The following is a 21,668-nucleotide window of genomic DNA, read 5'->3' on the forward strand; positions in this document are numbered from 1 at the left end:
GGTTAGCCCAGCCTAACTTCCTCAGGTTAAGCATAAAGCCACAGGCTCATGGTCACCAGTACCAAGTATAACAGGGCGAGCTGGCTCTGAGGATAAGGAGAAAACAGAGCCACGTGGGGCCAACCTGGGAGGACTTCTTGGAAGAGGCAAGTTTAGATCCAGGACTTAAAGGAGTCAAAATAGCTTGCACACAGGGGGTGAAAATAATATGTATATAGTACTTCCGGTATGCCGGGCATTATTTAGGGAGCTTTACGTGTACTCACTCATTTAATCTTCACAACAACCCTGTGAGGTAGAAACAGTCACTGTTCTCATTTTACAGATGGGGAAACTGAGGCTTGGAGAGGTGAACTTGCCCTAGGTTGCCCAGCGTGTGAACGTGAATGTAGGCAGCCTGGCTCCAGAGGAACGTGAGTGTTTGGGGAAAATGAGGTTTGGGGGTGCAAGCAGGCAGGCTTGGCAGTAGTGGGGCAGCCAGCTTTGGGATGTAGGTCAGATGGGGCTGCAGAACGAAAGGGCTGGGCTGCTTAAGGCAGGCTCTGACTGTCTGAATGGCGAGGGACGGTTGGGGGAGATAGGCCCCCCGGGGGTAGTGGCACTGGGGCCACCTGGAGCTCCCTGCTTCACGGCCGTGAATCAGCTCCCTGTCATAGCCCTGTAGACTCCAAGAGGCAGAAGGCATCCCTCAGGCTGCTCAAGAAAAATGAAGCCCAGAGGGAGGACAGGGCTTAAAGCACAGAAGAGGAAAGGGACTCTTTCTGGGTCACACAGCCAGTCACTGGTAAACGCCACACCCAGACACAGGTCCCTCCATTCAAGCTCTACCCACTTCCTGGCACCCAAGTAACATGAACGTGTAGCTGTAGCATCAGGATGGCACTAACCTGTGAGGAAGGGGTCAGGCTAACCTCCTCCCCCAGCTAGGGACAGGGAGTAGAGACTGTCCTTTCCCTCCTCGGTGGCTTTAGAAGGATCCTGTGGCTCATGGCAGGGTGGGCAGAAAAGGCTAGAAGACCAGGTCCTCCTCAACCCCTGGGCTGACCACATTCTGAAGCCAGAAAGGTCTTGGTTTTTCCCATGCTCCCTGGAAGGGTCCGATAGCTACATCCTCTGAGAAGAGTCACCTCTCCTGCCCCAACCCCAAGCTCCTTGTCTCCTGCCCAGACCCAGGAGAGAGCTATTCAAAGTCTAGGGAAAACCCCAAGCTCATAGCTCCCTTCGCCCACTTGGGCCATAACACCTTCTCCATCCTACATCTGCCTGAGTACCGTTCAGGTTTGTTAGCATTAGGTTCTGTAGTGGGAAGGATGGGAGATACCTGCTTGGCTGCGTCTATTCTTTGGGGATTTCTACCTAGGGCCCTCTCTGTCTGCCTCAGTTTCTCCACCTGCACCAGTGATTGAGCAAGCACCCAGATGCCACAGGGTGTGGGTGCTGGCAGGGCCTGGCCGGGTTTGCCACTGGGAAAGCTGCAGGAAGGGAGGGGAGCGTGCCCACTAAAGGACTTGGCACTGCAGTCCAGCTCCTGCCTCTTTTGACCTCCCTGCAAAAGTTCTTTCCACCAGGCAGCTGTCCCAGGCCCTCCCCAGACCAGGGGCCCTCAGGATACCTGGGGTGAGGGAGATGCTCAGAGCCCAGATACTACCCATCCCTCACCTCATGGTCACAGAGCTGTTGATAAAATGCTCTGAGATTCTGGGAGAATTTTCCCCGACTGCTACCCCTTCCCACCCCCCCATACCTTCCCCCCCCACATATTAAAGCAGGTTCTTCCAAGAACATAACTCAGCTCCAGGCTCCTGGTATTAGAGTAACATTTGACCTGCGTTTTGTCGTTGTTTGTTTGGTTTGTTTTTGTTTTTGTTTTTTAGGGAAAATGTGGTCCCATCAGAAGACAAACAGATCAGTAACCAATTTTGCTCCCTTTGGACAGCAAGCCCCGCCCACAATGGGGGTGGGGTGGGCAGGAGGGCTGTTAACTCACTTCCAAGAGACCTGGATTAATTTCCCCACCACATCCCCCCAGGGTAAGGCCTGCCCTGGAAGGGAGAGACCACCCGGTTAAAGCCTGGCCATCCGATCTGGTATCTGCCCATCTGTCTGTCTGTCTGTCTGTGGGATCAACAGCCTCCAGCCACCTCAGCTCCTCGCCAGCCCCAGCCCCAGCCAGCTGTAATTCCTGCCTGTTACAAGTGTTAACACCTGGCCTGGGGCCTTCCTCCCCCGCAGTCTCCAGGTGCCTCCCTGGGCCCAGCCCACTGACCCCCACGGGGTTTGACTGAACATGTTCACAAGCCTCTGAAAGGCGGGTGGAGGTGGGAGTGGGTGGGGGAGGCAGCGGGACATCGGACAGATGGGGAAACTGAGGCAGGGCTTAGGGCAAGTGCTCGAGTGGGGAAATGGCTCCCAGGATGGCGGAGAGAGAACTCAGCTGTTATTGCCCAGCTCACTGCCCTTGACTTCTGCGGAGCACTTTCACCCAAGCTGTGAAGCAGGGGCAGGCTGGTGATTCCTGAGTAAGGAAACAGAGACCCAGAGGGATGTGTCCCACAGAGGGGGGCTCCCGACCCCCAGCACAGGCCCCTTCCATCAGGGCCTCTGCCTCCGGAATGCAGCAGGCACTAGGCTGGGCCCTAATAAGATCGTTCATTTTTCCCCCAGGAAGGAAAAGAAAGACAAGTTCCTCTACCAGGCGCTAACTGGGACTGACAAGAAGAATTATAGAAATCAGTGCTGCTGCCACTGCTTCCTGTCCCAGCTCCGCCACTACCTGGCTGCGAGGCCCTGGAACGTGTCTCTTCCTTCCATGAGCCTCTGTCTGAGGCCCCTTGTAGCTCAGGCTTCTGGTCTACCTTCTCTCAGGGCTGGGGCCTGAGCAGCACAGAACGCTTGGGATGGGGGTGCCTTCCTTGAGGGGTGATGGGGGCAGAAATCCCAGCTGAACTATTTCCCCCTAAAGTCTCTCCTAGGGAATGTGTGAGCTGGGAGGGCCAAAGAGCGCAGGCCGTGATGCGCTAAAGAACTGGTATCTGGCTGCCCTGGGGGCAGAGCAGGAATAGGAATCTGAGGCCCCTCTACTCTACTGTCACTGTCCCAGCCCTGGCCCCCTGCCCCGGCCCTGAGAACATGACACCCACCACCCTAGCTCCAAGCCCAAAGACAAACGGTGTAAGAGGGGAGGGCTGGTGACCACAGTCCTCAGACAGACAGGATGAGCTTGTGCCAAAGAAGGCTCTGCGCCGTCCCCCTTCTCCATGCTGCCCAGCCCTGGATCCCAGGTCACTGTGGCCCTTGCAGCTTCCTCATTAGACCCTTGTCTGTGTCCGCTGGACTGTCCCTCCAGGACCATGGATGCCCACCAAGCACCCAAGTTTGGGATGTCGTTCACACTTACAGGTCATATGTCTGCGAACCTATCCATAGCCATGGGCCCAGCCATGGTCACTAGCACTTGAGGACAGGGTCACAGGCAAACTCAGACATAGCCCTCGCCACACTCGTACTCACAATCAGCTCATGGCCATGAGCACTGATATCCATGCACAGAGACATCTGTGGAGCTCTCCCCTCATACAATCATGAAGACACGTGCACGCATGCAGACGTGCGCACGTGCAGACGCACGCACACACACACACCCCGCTCACATGCCTGGTCATGAACATAGTCATGTGGTGTCATAAGCAGACACAGGTGCTGACCTTTACATGGGCATAGATACTTGTAGACTTTCTCTGTCTCATACACACACGCTCACATAGAATCAACCACTTGCTGACACTCGTGTGCAGACACACAGTACACCCTGTCACGGGCCATGGGACCCTCAGGCACGTCTCACACAAGTTCACGTCCACAGTCATCCAGTTGCAGGTACAGACACTCCTTCACACAGAGGCACACTAGTGTACAGATGACACTCCTTAGGGTCAGAGACCTACACACACACACACACACACACACACACACACACACACTGCTCAGACAAAGCAGCATCCCTGTCCCCGCCAACCCCAAACAAGCCATGTGTCCAGCATTATGTTAGGGCCAATGTCCTGGCTTTCCAGGTTTTTCCAACATCTTCCTATTGGGTGGTCCCTATCGGGATGCTCCCCAATACACCATTACACAGCAGACCCCCCAACCACCAGCATTGACCCCGGAAGTGCTCTTGTCCAGTTCATAGGATAGGGGAAGCTGGTCTTTCCCCCTTGCTTCCTGCAGCCTATGGGGCTCCACACCCTCTCTTCCCACCCTCCCCGCCCACCCCCAAGGTCCCTGTGAAAGAAGAGAACAGCATGGCCTTGGGCAGGGGATGGCAAGAGGGTCGGGAAGGGCCAGGGGGCAGGATTGGTTTCTGCAGCAGCCTTCCTCGCAACTGGCAAAGTCCCCAACCTGGCATCCCTGGCTGCCCCGGCCACCCTGGGGACTTCTTTATGTACAGGAGGCCTCAGGCCAGCCCATCGCCACGGGGAAGGAAGGGCTGGGCAGAAGAAAGACCTCCCCTTGGATGTCTGTCCTGGGAGCAACTCTCAGTACCCTCTAAATGGAGACCCTTGGCCATACCCTGCTCTTATTCCCATCCTGACCCCCCCAAACACCCAGACACAAATGCTGCCACCCCCAAACAGCTGCAGGCAGACTCGGGGTGTGGCCCCAAATCTCCTTGCTCTGCTGCCCCTATACCAAGCTGGGCAAAGGGTGGTTAAGGGAAAGGGGGACACGCAGGTGGCACTCCTCTCTGACTTTCATTCCAGGGCCACAGTCCCTCTGCTAACTCACAGATCCCAAATTCTTCCTCCTCACCTTCCACACCCCCCCACCCCCTGGCCGAGCCTCTCCTACATCCAGGAGGGGAAGATTCTTTAATTAAAGTTTTCCGGAATGCAGGGGGCTGGAGACTGAGGAGAGGCGGGGTGTAATTTAGAGAACTGGTTTCAGTGTGTCTTTCCCCTCTGGCCTCTGGGACCTGCTGGGTGTCGATGAGGCTGCTTGGAAAACAAGGGGACTCCCTGGAACTGGGGCTCCCAAAGGGCTGTTTACTCCACGGCCAGTTCCCCCACACACGCACAGCCCCCAGCCGGCCCCGCCAAAACACCGCGCCTGGTCTCCAGCCTCATTTACTAAAAATGTCTTTTGTATCCACATTTCTCGGGGACCGGGATCCTCCTCTCCCTCTCTCCCTTTCTCCTCGGTCCTCGGGTTTTTCCAAAAGGAACGAATTTGACACGGAGAATTGGGTTTTTGGTCAAAGAACAAACCCACCCCCTCCCAAACAACTACATTTTCAAGAAGCCCCGCTTCTGCCAGGATGGACAAGCAAGAAATGAATTAAATCTGAATTCAATGGCATCTCGGATCAGCAAATACCATATTCACTTCTGAGGCTCCAGATTCATCTAGAGCAGAGTAGGGAGAATCTGATGAAATCCACCCCCCACCCCCCTGCCCTGGGGGATCCCTGAAGCGACTGGGGTCTAAAATCTGAAGGCACAGGGGGGTTATTGTGGGGAAATCTCCTGAGGGAGGCGCCGGAGGAGGTGAGGGTGGCAATGAAGGAACAGGATGATTTTGCCCATGAAGACCCCAAAATGGAGAAGAGGAGTGGCTGGGCCCCAGGGACATCGCTGGATTTCCAGAAAGCCAACTGCAAGCAAATGGAGGGTCTTCGGGGCCCCCAGACTGGGACGGGTGGAGGGTTAGGATCTAAGAATAAGAGACATTCTGAGACGGGGAAAGTCCTCCAGCCTCTGCAGCGAGTAGCAGGGAAAATGGTGATTATCAGAGAAACCAGGAGTTGGATTCTGAAGGCGACACCAGCAGAAAATCCAGGGAGGTGGGCGAGTCGGGGTGCTGGAGGGAGGTAAGAAGAAAGGAGCCCCAGCCCTGCCGCAGCCCACCCCCAGCTAGCGCCCCCCACCTCCCTGGGGCTCCGCGGAGAAATCTGGCCGCGGGCAGATAAGAGGCGAGTCTTACCACCAAATTGGGTAGCCGGCGAGGACCCTGGTGCCACAGAGCAGGAGGCCGAGGAGCAGCCCGAGCAGGTGGGGCTCCATTAGAAGCGGCGCCGAGGAGGAAGTTTGCCCGCGACCATGAAGAGGGGGAGCGACGCCCCCAATAGTTGGAACAAAGTCCACTTGAGATTGGAAATGACTTTCGGGCTTGTCAGAAGCGCACCTCCACCCGCAGCTGCCCCCCTCCCGAGCCCAGCGCGGAGCAGCCGGGTTTGAGGATGTCAGCGAGCAGCCAATCAGCGCCCGCGGCCTAAGGTAAGAGATGAGTCTGTAGTTCAGCCTGTCAATCACGCGCCCCTCCCGCCCGGCCCACGAGTCGGGCTCCGGGAAGGGCATCGCCCAGCAAACTTGGGCAAAGCCCGCACCCCGGACACAGTGGGAACTTGGGGGGACACGGCACGTTGGACCCTCTGCTGGCGCGGGACCGCCGCGGCCCCCCGCCAGCCAGGTTTAGGGAGCCGGGGCTGTGACTGGGGCGTTCACGTGGTGCCAGGTTGGCGTGGGTATTGATGGGTGGCTCCTTTTCTCTCGGGAGACCGTGACCTCTTGGGACTTGGGCCTATGAGGAATCGAGAGTAGAAAGCACAGGGATGTTTCCAGAAGCTTCGCTCGGGCAGGACAGGATCCGAGGGTCTCGGAGGGGGTTGGAAAATGCAAACCCTCCCAGCCTCCCGAGCCCGCGAGCGGGCCGGCCACGCGACCCAGCCGCGGGAGGTCGCTTCCCGGGTATCCGAGAGGCGCGCAGAAGGGTCCGCGGAGGCTCGAAGGTCTGGCTGCGGGCGGCGCCGGGGGACAGAGCCGAGTGTCATTTGAGTCTTTTGTCAGGGATCAGATCGGTATCGGGACCTCCTGCTGCCTTTGCATTTCCTGCAACTGACACCAGCAGCCAGTTGCATTTCCTGCGCGGGGAGCCGGGTCACTTTCTCCTCCTAGAGGGGTTCAGGCCCGGCCTCAGGCTCAGGTCAGAAGGACGACCCGCGGTCCCATTTGGATCTTGTGGATGAACAGTTTGGGGCGCGTGAAACGCAGTAGCCCCAATAGGGAGCAGCTGGGGTCCTCGGAGGACCTCCTTGCCATCGAGACCCCCTTCCCTGCCCAACTCTCCTGCCTGAGGCCCTGGGCTCCAACCTGGGGTTTGGTGATAACGTCCCCCTTTCCTGTGTGGACACCAAATGTATCCCAATACCCCACCCCTCGCCACAGGAAAAAAGTCCTTCCAAGGCCTCCGTGGGTTCTTTCTCTCTTCTCCCTCTCCAGAGTCAAGGAATTAGGTCTGCCTTAAGTGGTGCTGAGACGGAAGCCAGATTTGGGGGGCCTTGACCTCTGTCACCTGGGCACCTGCCCCGCAGCCCTGCTCCCAGGCCACTCAAGGCCCCCAGAGGCACCCCAGGCGAGGGATGGGTGCTGGAGCATCATCCCTGGGCCTGGGGCAAAGAAAGCGAGGGCAGTAAGAGGGATGGAGGGCAGTGACTCCCAGAACTGTGGCAGAAGGGGCAGCAAATGAGCTGACCCCCAGTGCTGCAAGGCTGGGAGTGGCAGGCCCTCTGCCAGATGGGGGCATGGCTGGAGGAAGTCCACGCCAGGGCCAGACATTCCTAGCCTTTGATCTGGGCCACCCGTGCCCATAGCTTGAACCCACTGCCCCTGCCCATCCCGAGAGCCCTCTCCGCACAAGGCTGTGATGGGCGCCGGGAGCTTGGAAAACTGGCCCGGGGGCATCGAGGGTCGGGAGAGCCGCCTGGGCTTGTCACAGCTTCTGCCGCGTTCCTAGCCCGGTGTTCGACTGGAGGGGGGGTGGGGGGGAGATGAAAGAGAGGAGGGGAGGGAAGGGGAGAAAAGGGAGAGACAGAGTAGTGAAAAAAGAGAGAGAGCACAAGTGAGGGCCTGAGAGAGAAAGAGAGAGAGAGAGAGGAGAGGGAGGGGAGACTAGCAGAGGGAGCCCACGGAGAAAGAAGGGGAAGAAGAGGGGAGGGAGAGGCAGAGATGGGGAAGGATGAACAAGGCGAAGAGAAAACCCCAACCTGCCCTGGACAGTGGGCGGGGTGGAGGCTGCAGAGATGGGGACCTTCAGAGATGGCCCCGTGGCGGGCTGATTCTGGTGTGCCGTATTTCTGATTCACCTGGAAAGGGGGTTGCAGAGGATTTGCCATTTTCCCTGACTGCGGAGCCTCAGGGCCCCGACTCTAGGGGTAGAGAGCCCTCCACACACACCCTAAGTCCTACCCGGAGCTCTGTCCTCCCCAACGGGGGCTCTCAGCTGGTTTTCTGATCAGACGTGCCCGCTGGAACTCCAATCCTGCCTGTCAGTTTTTCTGAGAGCTGAGGAGGGCTACCGTTCCCTGGCCACCAAGACACCACTGCAGATTCAGGGTGGCCAGGAGGCAGGTGGGGGATGGACTAGATGATCTCTTCGGGGTCATTTCTGGGTCCCCAAATTCCATAGGTGCCAGCCTGGGAGATGGGGGCAGGAGATGCCCGAGGCTGCAGGTGGGGTGGGGGGTTGGCTCGCCCGGCCAGTGGCCCTGGGCTGTGTAGGCAAGGCTGGCCTTTCCCTGAAGGGATGCGTGTATCCTGATGCCTTCTCCAGGCAGCCTGGGAGCACCCGGAGATCCCGATCCTGAGCATGGGGCAGAGAATGGAAGAGAGACAGGGACACAAGTGGGTGGTAGGGTGGAGTCCCAGACTTTTGCTAGCCTCACACTGAGGAAGTGAAGAAGGAGAGGACTAGATGGGGCGATGTGGGAACCTGCTAGCGGCCGGACTGGACGGGGCGATGTGGGAACCTGCTAGCGGCCGGGCAAGGCGCCCTGGAGAATGGAAACTGTGTGGGGGTTTCCCCCCATTTGAAAGCTCCCCAGAAGAGGGGATTCCTGAGCCCTTTCCCTCCCCTGCCAGGTGTCCTTCCTTCAACACAGGCTTAATTTCCTTCCTCCTGCCGGCCCAACGCTGCCAGTGGGAACACAGGAATGGTCCCTGCCCAGGAGGGGGAGGGCACCCCAGAGCCAAGTGTCACGAACAGAAACGCCCTCTCTCATGGGCACTCGAACCGCACGAAGGGTTGCACGCGGTGGGGAAAGGGTTAAATTCACTCCAAGGCCAGCCAGGGCGGGTGAGGTGGAGGCTCCCGGGCGTTGGACCCCGAAGCCTCCGCCTGAGTGGGAGGGTGGCCTCTTGAAAGGGCCCTGGGGGCTGAGGGGTGGCACGTGGGAAGCACTCTGTGTTGTGTGAGTGTCCGGGACCTCAGACCGACCGAGTGACCGCCCATCTCCATCCCACCTCCACCTCTCTAGCTGCCCCGAGGTTCTCTTTTACGTGCGCTCCCCCGGGGCAAGCAGTCGGCCGCTGTGTATTCAGCGCCGCTCAACCGGGCCCCCTACGGAGGCACCGCCGAGACAAAGGACGGGGCAGCCAGCCTTATCCCCGCCCGCAGCGGGCTACCCGTCTATCGCGGGGAGGGAGGAGGAGGACATCTTCGATCCAGCGCTGTGCGCTTCACTTTTGCTCGAAACTTGCCCGAAGGCTGCTGGGGCCCAGGAGCCAGGAGCCCAGACCAGCCTGGGGAGGGTGAGGGGAGAGGGCAAAGCTGCTGCGGGCGGGGGAAGCAGCAAGTGCGGAAGGTCTGCAACCTCGCGACTCCCGCGGGGAACAGCATGAAGGGGGCGCGTGGGAGCTCCCTCCACGGACTCCGACCGAGAGAGGGGCTTTTAACTTTACCCCAAGAGCTACAGGAGCCGCAGAACGGTTTCAAGCGAGGTTCTCCTTGGAGGCCACTAGAAAGAAAGCTAGACAACCGGAGAGGGCAACCAGGAGGCAGGTGGTCCACAGCGTGGGTGGTGGCGCAGGAATTAATCAAACGAGATTTCTTTAAACCGCCCAGTGTAGAGGCAGCGTCCTGGAAATGCCGGAAGCGTGCACTGGGTAAGCACACAGGTGAGCAACAAACGCCAACCGAACACACAAAGGCGACCCGGAGCCCACTAGCCTCTCGGTCTCCCGGCCCCGGCGCGCCCCCTGGCGGCGGTGCTGATAATAAGGCAGGAAGTCTGCAGGCGAGGAAGGTGGCTCCGCCCCGCCCCCGACCCCGCGGGCTGGGAACCGGAGCCTTTGTCGGTGAGCAGCCCGGATCTTTGGGGATCCCGGTTCAGTAGGCATCCTCGTGAGTGAATGCCTTTAATCTACTTCGCAATCCCCGAGCTTAGCTGGGGATAAGGTGTGCGTGGCTTCAGGCTCCCCTCTCCTCCCCACCCAGGTGGCTCCCCTGGGAGAGTGGGCCGCGCCACAGACTCAGGACGCCCGAGATGCAGGACGCGGGCGCGGGCGGGGTGATGTGAGGCCCCGGCTTGCACTCCTGGGCATCAGGCGGGTTCCGTGCAGCTGCCTCAACCTTGTGTCGAGACACGGAAGGCTGCAAACGGCAGGGTGATGTCACTGAGTCCTTCCTGGCCTGGCCCACCAGCACCCCAAGATCACAGGTGCCACCTGTGGGGCGGTAAGGGGTTTTCCCTGTCCCAGTAGTTCCTCCTGTCTTAGTCATCTCTAGTTCCCCAAGGGCATTTTGGAAAGGGATTTGGGGTCAAAGTCCTTTAGAAGGGAGGGGACAACAGAAAAATGGGCTGGGGGCACCCCTGGCCAGCTGCCTGTTATCTCTGAGCCTCCTCTGTGCCATCCGAGGTGGAGACAATACTTTATATCTCATAGGGAGTTGTCAGCGTTAAATGAGAACCGTGCTGACAGAACGCCAGACTGAGGATGGCGAATAATAAATACTGGGTTTCTTTCTTCTCCTCTTAGGGGCTGAGGAGTAAGTGGCTGTCTTGGGTTGCTTTTTCTGCTCCTGTCAGCCTCAGCTAAGCAGCTCCTCAGGCGCCCAGGAGCCTCTGCCAGAAGGATTTGTTCAGGAAAATCTTGTTTGACACCCCAACTTGAGACCCACCTCAAAATCTCCTTTTCGGCGAGACCCTCAGCCCCATCCTCCTAGCTGCTCCCCCACCTTGTTCCTCTGGGCCTCTTACTCCACTTTATTTTTCTGCATAGCCCTAAACACTGACCTTGTATTTCATATATTCCATATTGAATGTGTCTGTTAAGTTGCCCATTTAATGTTGTCTCTTTCCTACTCGAAAATCTCAGTTCTGCTGAAGGCCCAACACCCAGAGCGGGATCTGGCCCAGGCCCCTAATAAACGCCACCGATGACTGGCTGAGGGAGTAAGGGGGGAGGCAGCGGCTGAGGCCTCAGATGGGGGACCATTGTCTGAGGTCCTTATGGCCCTTTGGGGTCCCCATCTTGACATCTTGGCACCTAGAATTCGCCACTCCCCCCTAGCTACCCTACTCCGGCTTTGGCACCTGCTTCCCCCTCAGATGACACCTGCACTGCCCCAAGCGGGCTGAGATCAGGGGTTGGCAGCCTGTCGGGAAGTTACCACAACACAGGACACCTGGGGCTTGGTGGGCCTCGTGCTGCCAGCCCCCATCTCTGCCCCCTCTTTCCCTCCCCCACTTTCCGTTTCTTCCAACTCTTCAGTCTTTTTCCATCCTTCATTATTCTGCCTTTGCCTCCAAGCCCTGAGCCCACACCCAGACATGACGGGCCTGCCTGAGGCCTTGGGGCTCTAACCCAAGGCCCATTCCTGCCCGGGGAAGTGCTTTTTCCTTGAGGAAGTCGAGCCAGACCTCTGCGTGGCTGTCTGTGCGTGGCTGATGTAGTTTCTCTTGGTCCCAGTGTTCTTTCCATTCCCCAGTGGGTGAGACATAACCAGGAAGGGGAGCCCCAGATGCAACCCAGGAACCATCTCTGCTTTCTTCTGTCTCCAACCTCAGCCAGGCTGTGGCCCCCTTTCACCTGGGCTTCAGGGCAGGAAAGTGTTTCCGTTTTTCCCATCACCCACAAACACATACTTTCCGCCTGCTGTGGGCAAAGCCTGAGGCCAAGCTCTGGGGGAGGAATGGTCCATCCTCAAGGGGACCCCAGGAGCACAGTAGGTGCTCTATGTGCACAGGGTGGGGGGATGGCTCATTCATTCAACACATTTTTATAGAGCACAGGGTAAGCGCTGATGACCAAAAACTGTCCAGGCCTTGCCATCTGTGGGAGACACAGTTTTCCAACAGAAGATCAAATAAATATTTCCTTTAAACCAAGGTAAGAGCTGTGAAGATTCTTTTCATCTCCGGCGTCTTCGTGGGGAGACTTTTGTGGGGGCCCATTAGGGAGATGGGATAGAGCAAGCCTAATGCCTGCTGTTATCCTTGGAGATGACACAGAGATTTCTGGTCAAATCCTGGTTTGCACCCTCCAGAGTTCTGCCAGCTAATTACCTTCCCCACAAAACAATGCAGACAGTAGCAGCCATTGCTGGAAACTCACATGGGCCCAACCATTGGCTCTGGGTCCAAGGAGCCTGGACATGTGGATGTGGATCCAGTGAGCTCGCAATGGGGTCAGAGCTGCCTCACCAGCAGGTACCCAGGAACAGGTAGCTGTGGCTGGCACAGGTGTAGGCGAGTCCTTGGGCAGACCAGGGGCACCTGTCTGGCATTGTTCCACACCTGGCATAGCCCACCTCCTCTGCTCAGTTGCCTTGGCTTCCAGGTAAGGCTTGAATGGAGTTTCATATATCTGTCTGGAGAGACCCTCTGTCTGAGTGGTGGTCTTAGAGCCCAGATCTCATGGCACCACCACAACCCCAATGAATCCCAGTGCTGCCTCTCAACTGTGTGACACTGAGCACATTACCTACCCTCTCTGAGCCTGTTTCCTCACCTGCAAAATGGGTATAATAACACCTGCTTCAAAGGGCTGTTGCTTGTTCAGTGGAGTGATTCCTGCAGTGTCAGAAATGGCACCTGGGACATGTTAAGTGATGGGTAAGTGCCCCTTCCATTCCTCTGTGACAGTCAGCTGCTCTTTCTTGAGCCTCTCAAAGGCAAAGACTTCTATTTAGGCTGTAGTGTAGCCCACACTGCTGGTGGCCTCTTGCTCCAGGCTGGCAAGGGTCCCCAGTTTGTTCTGGCTCCCCAGCCTGGCTCAGTGGTTAAATTCTGATTCATCTAAGCCAATCATGGACACCCATTCCCCTTGCCAGGGATTTGTTTAAGGGCAGGCACGGGGCCCGGTTTAGGCTAATGAGACATGAGGGGAGGTCTGCTGGAGGGTACAAAAACTTTTCTGCCCTAAGTTTTCTGGGGCTCTTAAAATGATACTAAGACATGTCCCTTTTTCCTGTTTTTGGACATTATTGTGTCTGGGTGTGATGTCTGGAGCTGCAGCAGCCATTCTGTGCCATGAGGGAAGCTGCCTGAGGATGAGGCTGACTAGCAGAGGAAGAAAAGAAGAAAAAGAGAGAAAGAAGCTGGATCTCTGACACCATTGCTGACATATTAGCTGACCCCAGGGGAGTCCTGCTTCAGAAATTCTTGTTATGTGAAATAACATATTTTCCTTGTTGTTTAGGCTACTTCAGGCTGTTACTTGCACCCAAAGTCCTTCTAACTGAATTCTGTATCCTCCTGCCCATAGTGTCTGGCATAGGGCAGTTAGGTAAAGTGTTGTTCATTGACTTACAAATTGAGTTGCTTTAATTTAAGGGCTGGTTGGTTTTCTTTTTCTTGGTTTGGGGGTTTAGTCTGGTTGGGAATGAGGTTGCAATTGGAGCCTGGAGCTGGGAGACTCACTCGGGGATGGCTTGGGGGAAGAAGGAAACAACAAAAGGGAGGGTGTGTAGGGTTGAGGTGGGGCTTAAAACTAATCCGGAATAGCGTTCCATCTGGTGTTGCCTTTTCCTTTTCCTTAAGAAACTGCAGCTTGACTGCTAATGGGTATAGAGCATCTTTTAGAGGTGATGAAATGTTTTGGAATTAGATAATGGTGATGTTTGCACAACTTACTGAATATACCAAAAGCCACTGAATGGTATACTGTAAACTGGTGGATTTCACGGTGTGCGAATTATATCTTCACTTTTTAAAAAAGGAAAAACAAGCTGCAGCAACTCCCCTGCCTCCCTTCCACACTCTCTCCTCCTCCACCTGTGATCTCGGCCCTACCGTCGCTGGCCTCCTCCGGCTCCCCCCTCCCACACATCCATGCACCACTTTCTGGGGCTGCTCGGAGGGGCTGGCGGAAGACTCACCTGTGAACAGAGAGCTGAGTTCTACTTTCTACGCACCGTTTTCAGGCCTCTGCGCATCAGACTCACCCTTTTATCTGAGGGGCCAGGATCTCCTCGGGTCTGTCCGCACTGGCCAGATGGCCTCGGGTTGGGGGAGAGGGTGTCAGAATCATACTGTGGGGATGCATGGGCTCTGTGATCAGACAAGGGCAATTTCCAACCCTGACCCTACTGCTTAGCTGTGACTTAGGGCAAGTTATTTAGACTTCTGTGCTCCTGTTTCCTTATCTGGCAAATGGGTACATGTACGAATATCACAGCTCACAGGGTCAAATGGCATAATTTACCCCAAGAGCTGGGGGCATACAGTTGACCACAAATGCTGGTTCCCCAAAACTTATTATTAACTTGTGACCAAACAAATGGCAAAATCTTGACCAGACCGTCTCCTGATTCAAGGCTGGTGGTGACCACGATGATGTTCCCAGCTTCCCTGCTTTGCGTGGTCCGAAAGGCTTCCTTCTGCTCGTCCTCCTTACCTACCCCGAGTTTGACCGTCTCCCCTCTGCCTTTTGTTCTACATATTTAAGAGGGTAGTGCTAAGAGGAGAAATCATTTTCTGAAACCCAAATCAGAGAACGTGGCATAACCAAAATATTTTTCTTTTACTTTCTTTTCTCTTATCTTTTTTTCTTTTGTTTTTTCTGCTCCAGAATTTAAGAAAGTCTGAAATACAGTTTGACCAAAGGCTAGAATTTCAAGAGCATTTTCATGGCGACTGGTAATGTTTCTCAGAGGCCGGAGAGGACCATGGATGCCCCACGAGATGAAGCGTGGTGTTAAATCACGTGGAGTCACACGTGAGAAATCTCATCTATTCACATTTCCTATCCCGGTTCCCTTCACTCCTCCTGATTATTGTCGAGGGAGGAGAGAGTCTGTCTGGTGCTAAAGCAATGCTTACTGAGGTCCCTTTGTAATAAAGAGAGAAGGTCACACGTTCAGTCTTTGGAGGGGCGTAGCCTCTGGTTAGAAAGAAATTGTTGAAAATCATAGTGATCTAAAGTTTCCTCTGTAATTGAAGTTATTAAAAGGAAAGCAAATGAATTTAAAGAAAAGTGGTAATAGCAGAACACCCGTGACGTGAAGGCGGCATGGAAATGCCTGGATTCTGGAAAACACTGGATCGTGGGGACAACGGAGCTGAGCGCTTGCACTCAGGGTGCCCTGCAAGTCCCACTGTGTGGTCAGGGCACCTTAGGGGCCGGCACCTGGTGATTGGCCAGGGCCCCGGGGGGTGACCTAGCTCCAGAAGCTGGCAGAATGGGAGGGCACTGGAGTCCTCAGTGGCAGCTACCCCTGCTGTGAGCTGAGAACCACCCCAGCATCATCCCTGCCTTGAGGTATCAGATAGGAGCCTTGGGGCCGGCCGTCCAGCCTTACGAATGTGTTGGATGACGGGGTGGCCCGGCACCAGGCCTTGGTGACCCAGATACTCCCGTCGGGGGAGGGGTGGAGGGGGAAGCCGAGCCTCCAGTCCAGGCCTGACAGAGGCTCTCTGTATGGGGGAGCCAGAAGGACTTGAGGAAGCAGATCAAGCCCCAGAAGGTGCGTTGGCCTCAGAGAGCCGCCCGTTTCCCTCCCGTAAGGGGTGTAAAGAGCTACAGAAGAGGGAGACCAGAAACCAGGGCCGCGGCCTCAGCCTTCCCCAGTGGGCTGTGTGTCCTTGGCAAGGCACTTACCCTCTCTGGGTCCCGGTGTCTCTCTAGACTACAGTGGCCAAGTGAGGAGTCCTTCTGGTCCTGACATCATGGACTGGATGGTCCCCTTCCCCATGATTCCCGCGACCACCACCGTTTGCGTTCCTGCCGCTTTCAGGGCGGACTAGGACACTGGCCAGCGCTGGCTGCAGGCCTGTGGCTGGGACTGTCCTTCTAGGTGAGGGGTTGTTGGTGTCCAGCCCGGTGAGGCTCTAGCAGGGCTGGGCAGTGCCCAGGGGCCCTATTGGCAGGCTTAAGGCACTAACAGGAGAGACGGAGCCCTGGGAGGGAAGGAGGGAGGAGAGGAGAGAAGGGAGAGGTGCCTGGGTGGAGGCAGTTCTAGTGGCTGCTCTCGTGAACATGCCGAAGGTTGCCAAATTGAGTTTAAGCCTTGGTTCCAGAACACAAAGGCTCTCCTCTGGGGGCTTGACCCCTCAGGTCCCCCACCCCCAGGGCCCGGCTGGCTGAGCTGCCCCAAGGGAACTGGCCCCAGAAGGGCCTGGTTGTTGGCTGCGAAGTGGCTGGGAGGGAAGTTTTAATGATACACAACACAAGACACAGGGGGGAAAGAAAGGGGTGGGGGGTGGAGGAGAGAAGGGAGGTGGGGGGGTGGAGAAAGAAAGACCTCCTGCCAGGCCTGTTGCCAGGAGACGGCTAGGCAGCTAGAATCAGCCCTGCTCTTTTCACAGTTGCCTTTAAGCAAGGAGAGAAAGCCCTGTCCATAAAGGGGGACATGTGTTGCTGGGTGTGTAAGGCTAGCCTCTGCAGTTAGGGGAGCCCCCGGCCCCGCCCCCGCCCCTGCCTGGAGAGAGCCCCTGTCGCCCCCAGCCCTGCCACCCGCTCCTGAGGGTTATGGATGAACGAGATTGGGCTACAGAGCAACGGAAAAGGACTCGGGAAGGCGGTGGCCCTGGCCACCAAAATGCCACAGCCACCTCCGGGGTGAAACTCACCAGCCAGGGTCCCCAGGAAGCTGGCAGGGCCGGTGGCATCGGGTTGGGGTTACTGGGGGAATCCGACAAGGCAGGTCACAGTATTCTGTGGGCTCAGGGTGGGCCCTTAGTGCCTGGGGGTGTCCAGGTGTCTGGGAATCCTCAACCGGGGACTTCGAAGGGTAGGCTGGGGGGCTGACAAGTCCCCCTGCCTGCACTCTGGCCCTTTGGTCCTTGTCACAGATCCCACGTGGGAACAGGCTGCCCTAGGCTGTGCCTTGGCACCTGGGGACAGTGTCTTTGCAGCCTGGTCAGTTGGTGACTGCGTCTGTTTCCATGAGGAGTCTGCCACACAGCCACGGGGGTAAATGGAGGGTGAGGGCCGCTGGCAACACGAGGCCCCGGCGGTCAATCGATGGATGTCAACCGTGAGGGTTGTGCGTGGTGCGCTCAGCCCAAGGGCTGCCAGTAAATGAGACCAGGGCACCCTCTGCTAGGTGCGCCTGGCAGCTCATCTGAAGGCCCGACTGGTCGTGATGGACTTGAGTGTGGGCTCCGTGGTATAAGGGTTCCTTCAACATTGTGTTCTTGTGCCCCCCTGAAAACAGGCTGCCATATCTGTTGCTTCGTGTAGCAGTCAAATTAGAGGAGGAGGGGTTTCTTCTGCTCCCCCGGAAGCCGCTAAGGTCTGAGTTCTAGTCCTGTGAGCCTTCCCAACCCCCTTCGAAGCATCAAAGTGTTAGTGCTGGAAAGACACAGCTAGCCAGCCCGCCCCAACCTCCCAGCTGGGCGTCTGGGAAGTTCTGTTTGAATTTCAGGGGCACTGCCGGAGGCTTGCCTGGGCTCCAACACCGGTTTCCTGCCCCGGGCAGTGGGCAGCCCTGCATCCCCTGCTGCCCCTCAGAGTTGGCCCCCGGGGAGTGAATGAGGGAGTGAAATAGCTCAGCAGAGGCCAGTTCTGCACAAAATGGAGAAGTCGCTGCATCTTCAAAGGAATCTCTTACTCTGCATGTGTGTCTGCATTGAGATGTTTTCCATGCGAGGCAGTGTCCAGGAAAACAGGACTCCTGGAGAAAGCAGGCGGGTGAGACTTCTCACTAGAAGCGGTCTGCTGCGGCTCCTGGTGCGAAGGCTTGCTCTTCCTCCAACTTCTTTTGCATCTTGTTCCTACTGAAGCGTGTGTTTTTCCTGGTTCTCTTCTTTCCTGTCCTCATCCACCCGGGGCCAGGCCCCACCCCAGGTGTCAAGACTTGTTTCCAGAAGGGCCAAATCTCCATGAGGTGATAACCAAAAGGGCAAACTTGCAAACTCTCAGAGGGGACAATGGGGTGTGGGTGTAGGGGGTTGGTGGTGTCCTGCTCAGTGGCTGGAGGGGTGGGTGGTGACTAGTACTGATTGCCTGAGGGCCTCTGGGGGAGGGCAGGCGGGTTAGGGTTAGGGGTGGAGAGATGGGCCGTTAGGGGATCCGGGAAGTTCTGCTGGGCCCTCTGAGGTCTGGTTGGGTTTCTTTTGTAAATAAATTTTTATTTATTTGTTTGCTTGTTTATTTACTGTTGGCTGTGTTGGGTCTTCATTGCTGCCCGCAGACTTTCTCTACTTGCGGCGCGCGGGGGCTACTCTTCATTACCGCGCGCGGACTTCTCATTGCGGTGGCTTCTCTTGTTGCGGAGCACAGGCTCTAGGCGTGCGGGCTGCAGTAGTTGTGGTGCACGGGCTCTAGAGCACAGGCTCAGTAGCTGTGACACATGGGCTTAGTTGCTCCGCGGCATGGGGGGGTCTTTCTGGACCAGGGCTCGAACCCGTGTCCCCTGCATTGGCAGACGGATTCTTAACCACTGCGCCACCAGGGAAGTCCTCTGGTTGGGTTTTACAACGGGAGGTGTTGAGAGTCTTTCGTGGAAAAGCCCATCTCCCTGGCTTGTCACTGACTTTCTATTCCAAGAAAGGCCAAGGGCTCAAGGAAGCAAACACCCCTGGTGGCTCAGTGCTGTTCTAAAGGCTGGGCACGGGGTTTAGTCCTTCCTCCCTGCCCCCTCCCACTCCCTGGGCTGTCACACCCCTCCCCCATTCACAGGACCCAGTTTTAGCCTCGAAGGAAGGTCTCCCTCTCTGCTTTCACAGCTTAGCGTCCTGTTTTCCCCTTGTAACTCCTGCCCAGCTTCTCCCATCCCCTCACACCCTCTTATTCTGTGGCTCCTGCTTCTCTGACTTGTGGGGGGAGAGAAGCCCACCCTGACCCCAGAAACATCTCCCCAAATGGCCACTGATGAACTCACCCATCGGCATTTCTCCCCCAAGACAGTACTGAATCCCCCAGATTGGCCCCTCATCTCCCTTGTTCTCAATGTGGGGCAGAGCCATGAATTAATCTCTTGGGTCCACACTCACCTCCTCCAGGAAGCCTCCCTGACCTACAGCCCTCTTTGTGCCTTCTAGCTCCTCATCAATATAGTGATTCCTGATCCTGAGGGGCCCTCAGCAGTCACCAAGATTAGTCCCCAAAGCTCGGGGCTGGTGGTCAGGGAGGTTGAAGTGGGGAGGGGGCTTGGTGGGGGGGACACTCTCCTAATGCAATGGAAGAAGAGATCCCGCTGGGTTGGAGGGAAGGGAGGAGGGTCTAGATCCCCTCTGTGCCCTTCACTCTCCACCCTCTGCACCCTCAGCCCCTTGACCATGAGGTTGAACCTTCACTGAACCACAGCCCTTCCCTAAAATGTCCTGGAAAAGAGTGAAGCAGAGACAGGGCCCTTCTCTCTGGGACAAGACCCTCCCTGTGGGACTCCTTAGTGGTGAGGTCCCACCTCTGAGAGTCCCCCAGGCCACAAACGTGTGTGTGCACCGACCCAGAACCGGGGCCTGTGAGGATGGCCGGGGTCACAGTGACACCTGCTGGGGCTTCTAGGAACAGCAGCTGGTGAGGCGCAGACAACGAGTGTTGCCGGGTGTGGGGCGGTGGTTAGGGGCAGTTGGTGTAACAGCTCACCACAGATCCTGAAATTTGCCTCAGCTAGTAAACCCTCATCTCCTTTCCAGGAGGGAAGCACAAGAAGATGCACAGGGAACAGGGCGTGGCGAATTCCACCTGGGGCTCCCAGGGACACGAGCTGCATTCCTCGGAACCGGTGGTAGTTTTTGAACTACTCTGAATGAAGAGTCTGGTTTCTAGGGATGTACCCAGAGGAAGTCTGAGGTTGTTCTCTGCATTTCTATGGAGTTTTAAGGGCAAAGAACAAGGACACGTTTTGTATATCTTTGTGTTTTATCTTTTTCATGAGAGGAAGAAAAGTATATAATACTGCAAATGTCAATGATTAAAAACAGTTCAGGGCTTCCCTGGTGGCGCAGTGGTTGGGAATCTGCCTGCTAATGCAGGGGACATGGGTTCGAGCCCTGGTCTGGGAAGATCCCACATGCCGTGGAGCAACTAGGCCCGTGTGCCGCAACTACTGAGCCTGCGCGTCTGGAGCCTGTGCTCCGCAACAAGAGAGGCCGCGATAGTGAGAGGCCCGTGCACCGCGACGAAGCGTGGCCCCCGCTTGCCGCAACTAGAGAAAGCCCTCACACAGAAATGAAGACCCAACACAGCCAAAAATAAATAAATAAAAAGCCAAGCATTTGAAGCCCTTTAAAAAAAAAAAAAAAAACAGTTCAGGTGATCACTGTAAAGTCAATTTCTGAAGAAATTGGGAGGAGTAAATAAGATAGTGAAATGAATTAGCACAGTGCCTGACACCTGATAAATACTCAATATGTTAGGGCAATTCCTCCACGGTGGAAGGTGATCAGCCTCCCTGGTGAGCCAGGCTGGAGGGGAGCAGAGGTGCCCAGGGCCACAGGTTGGTTGATGTCTTGGTTGGAAGCCACCCGCTGAGCTGTGTCCTTCTAACGTGGAGGTGTGCTGCTCAGTAACTCCCTGGGATAAATAGAGTCAGATGTGCAAATACAGAAATTCAGGGGTAAGGATTTCAGTAACCTTCACTTCGGGAAGAACCCAGTCTAGGATTCTTGCAAGTATTTCACATATCATCTGTTTTGCTCTTACACCCCTTAACTTGGATAATCGAACTCCACCAGCAACGACAGGGCTACAGAGATAACCTACCCATTTAGCCAGATACTGATGCTCTTCCTTGGCCAGAGTTTGGAGTGTAAATGGGGAAATTTGGGGAGCGGGATTAATGTTGGGGACTCAGCAGGCGCTGAGCCCTGGTCTTGGTGGGTTTCATTTGCTGTCCCATCTAATCCTCAGTAAAGCCCCACATGAGACCTGGCACCACTCTCACTTCACAAATAAGGGACTTGTGGGAATTCCCTGGTGGTCCAGGGATTAGAACTCTGGGTCCAGGTTTGATCACTGGTCGGGGAACTAAGATCCCACAAGCCACACAGCATGGCCAAAACAACAACAACAACAAATAAGGGACTTGTGGCCCAGGGAGGCTGTGTGACCTAGCCAAGGTCACAGTCCTAGTAAGTGCTGGAACGGGGACGTGCATCCAGGTCCACCTCAATCTGAAGCCAGGGAGTGAGGGGTGACTCCAAAGGGCTGGGGCTGGGTACACAGAAAGGTAGTGGTGACCCCGCTCGGAATGGGTATGGAGGAATGTTTGGGGGGATAGATAGCTAATGGTCAGCAAGGCCCAGTTTCCCACTCATGGGGCAGAGGACGATCGGGTATACACCGTTAGGACTGCCATGTACAACTGCTCAGGTTGTGCACTGCAAAAGGGTACCCCACATAGGAGGGCACCATCCGCATCACAGGCATATCTGCAGTGACGATTTCTGACAGTTGGAAATAAAATGCCTGGAGGAGGAAATAGCTGTTTCTAAATCATTCGGGGGG

General features: G+C 56.2%; 1 protein-coding gene and 1 long non-coding RNA gene across 4 annotated transcripts in view; one reads left to right on the plus strand and one right to left on the minus strand.

Moving 5' to 3' along the window:
- The window catches only part of WNT3 (Wnt family member 3), a 50,267-nt gene extending 43,075 nt beyond the window's left edge, over window positions 1–7,192 (minus strand). For 2 of the 3 annotated variants that reach the window (XM_027081349.1, XM_027081351.1), the window contains exon 1: window positions 5,980–7,192. In XM_027081349.1, the coding sequence (XP_026937150.1) occupies window positions 5,980–6,353 (374 nt within the window). In that variant the 5' untranslated portion in view covers window positions 6,354–7,192. The remainder of the gene's footprint in view (window positions 1–5,979) is intronic. The other variant, XM_027081350.1, reaches the window with a different exon arrangement.
- LOC113606682 (uncharacterized) lies at window positions 6,168–12,160 on the plus strand. Its single transcript, XR_003427667.1, has 2 exons — window positions 6,168–6,272; window positions 10,267–12,160. It is a non-coding gene; the product is annotated as an uncharacterized LOC113606682 (long non-coding RNA).
- The last annotated feature ends 9,508 nt before the right edge of the window (window positions 12,161–21,668 follow it).

This window comes from Aethalodelphis obliquidens, unplaced genomic scaffold (genome assembly GCF_003676395.1).
Source record: "Aethalodelphis obliquidens isolate GAN/ISIS:26980383/991018 unplaced genomic scaffold, ASM367639v1 scaffold44, whole genome shotgun sequence".
Classification (NCBI taxonomy): domain Eukaryota; kingdom Metazoa; phylum Chordata; class Mammalia; order Artiodactyla; family Delphinidae; genus Aethalodelphis; species Aethalodelphis obliquidens.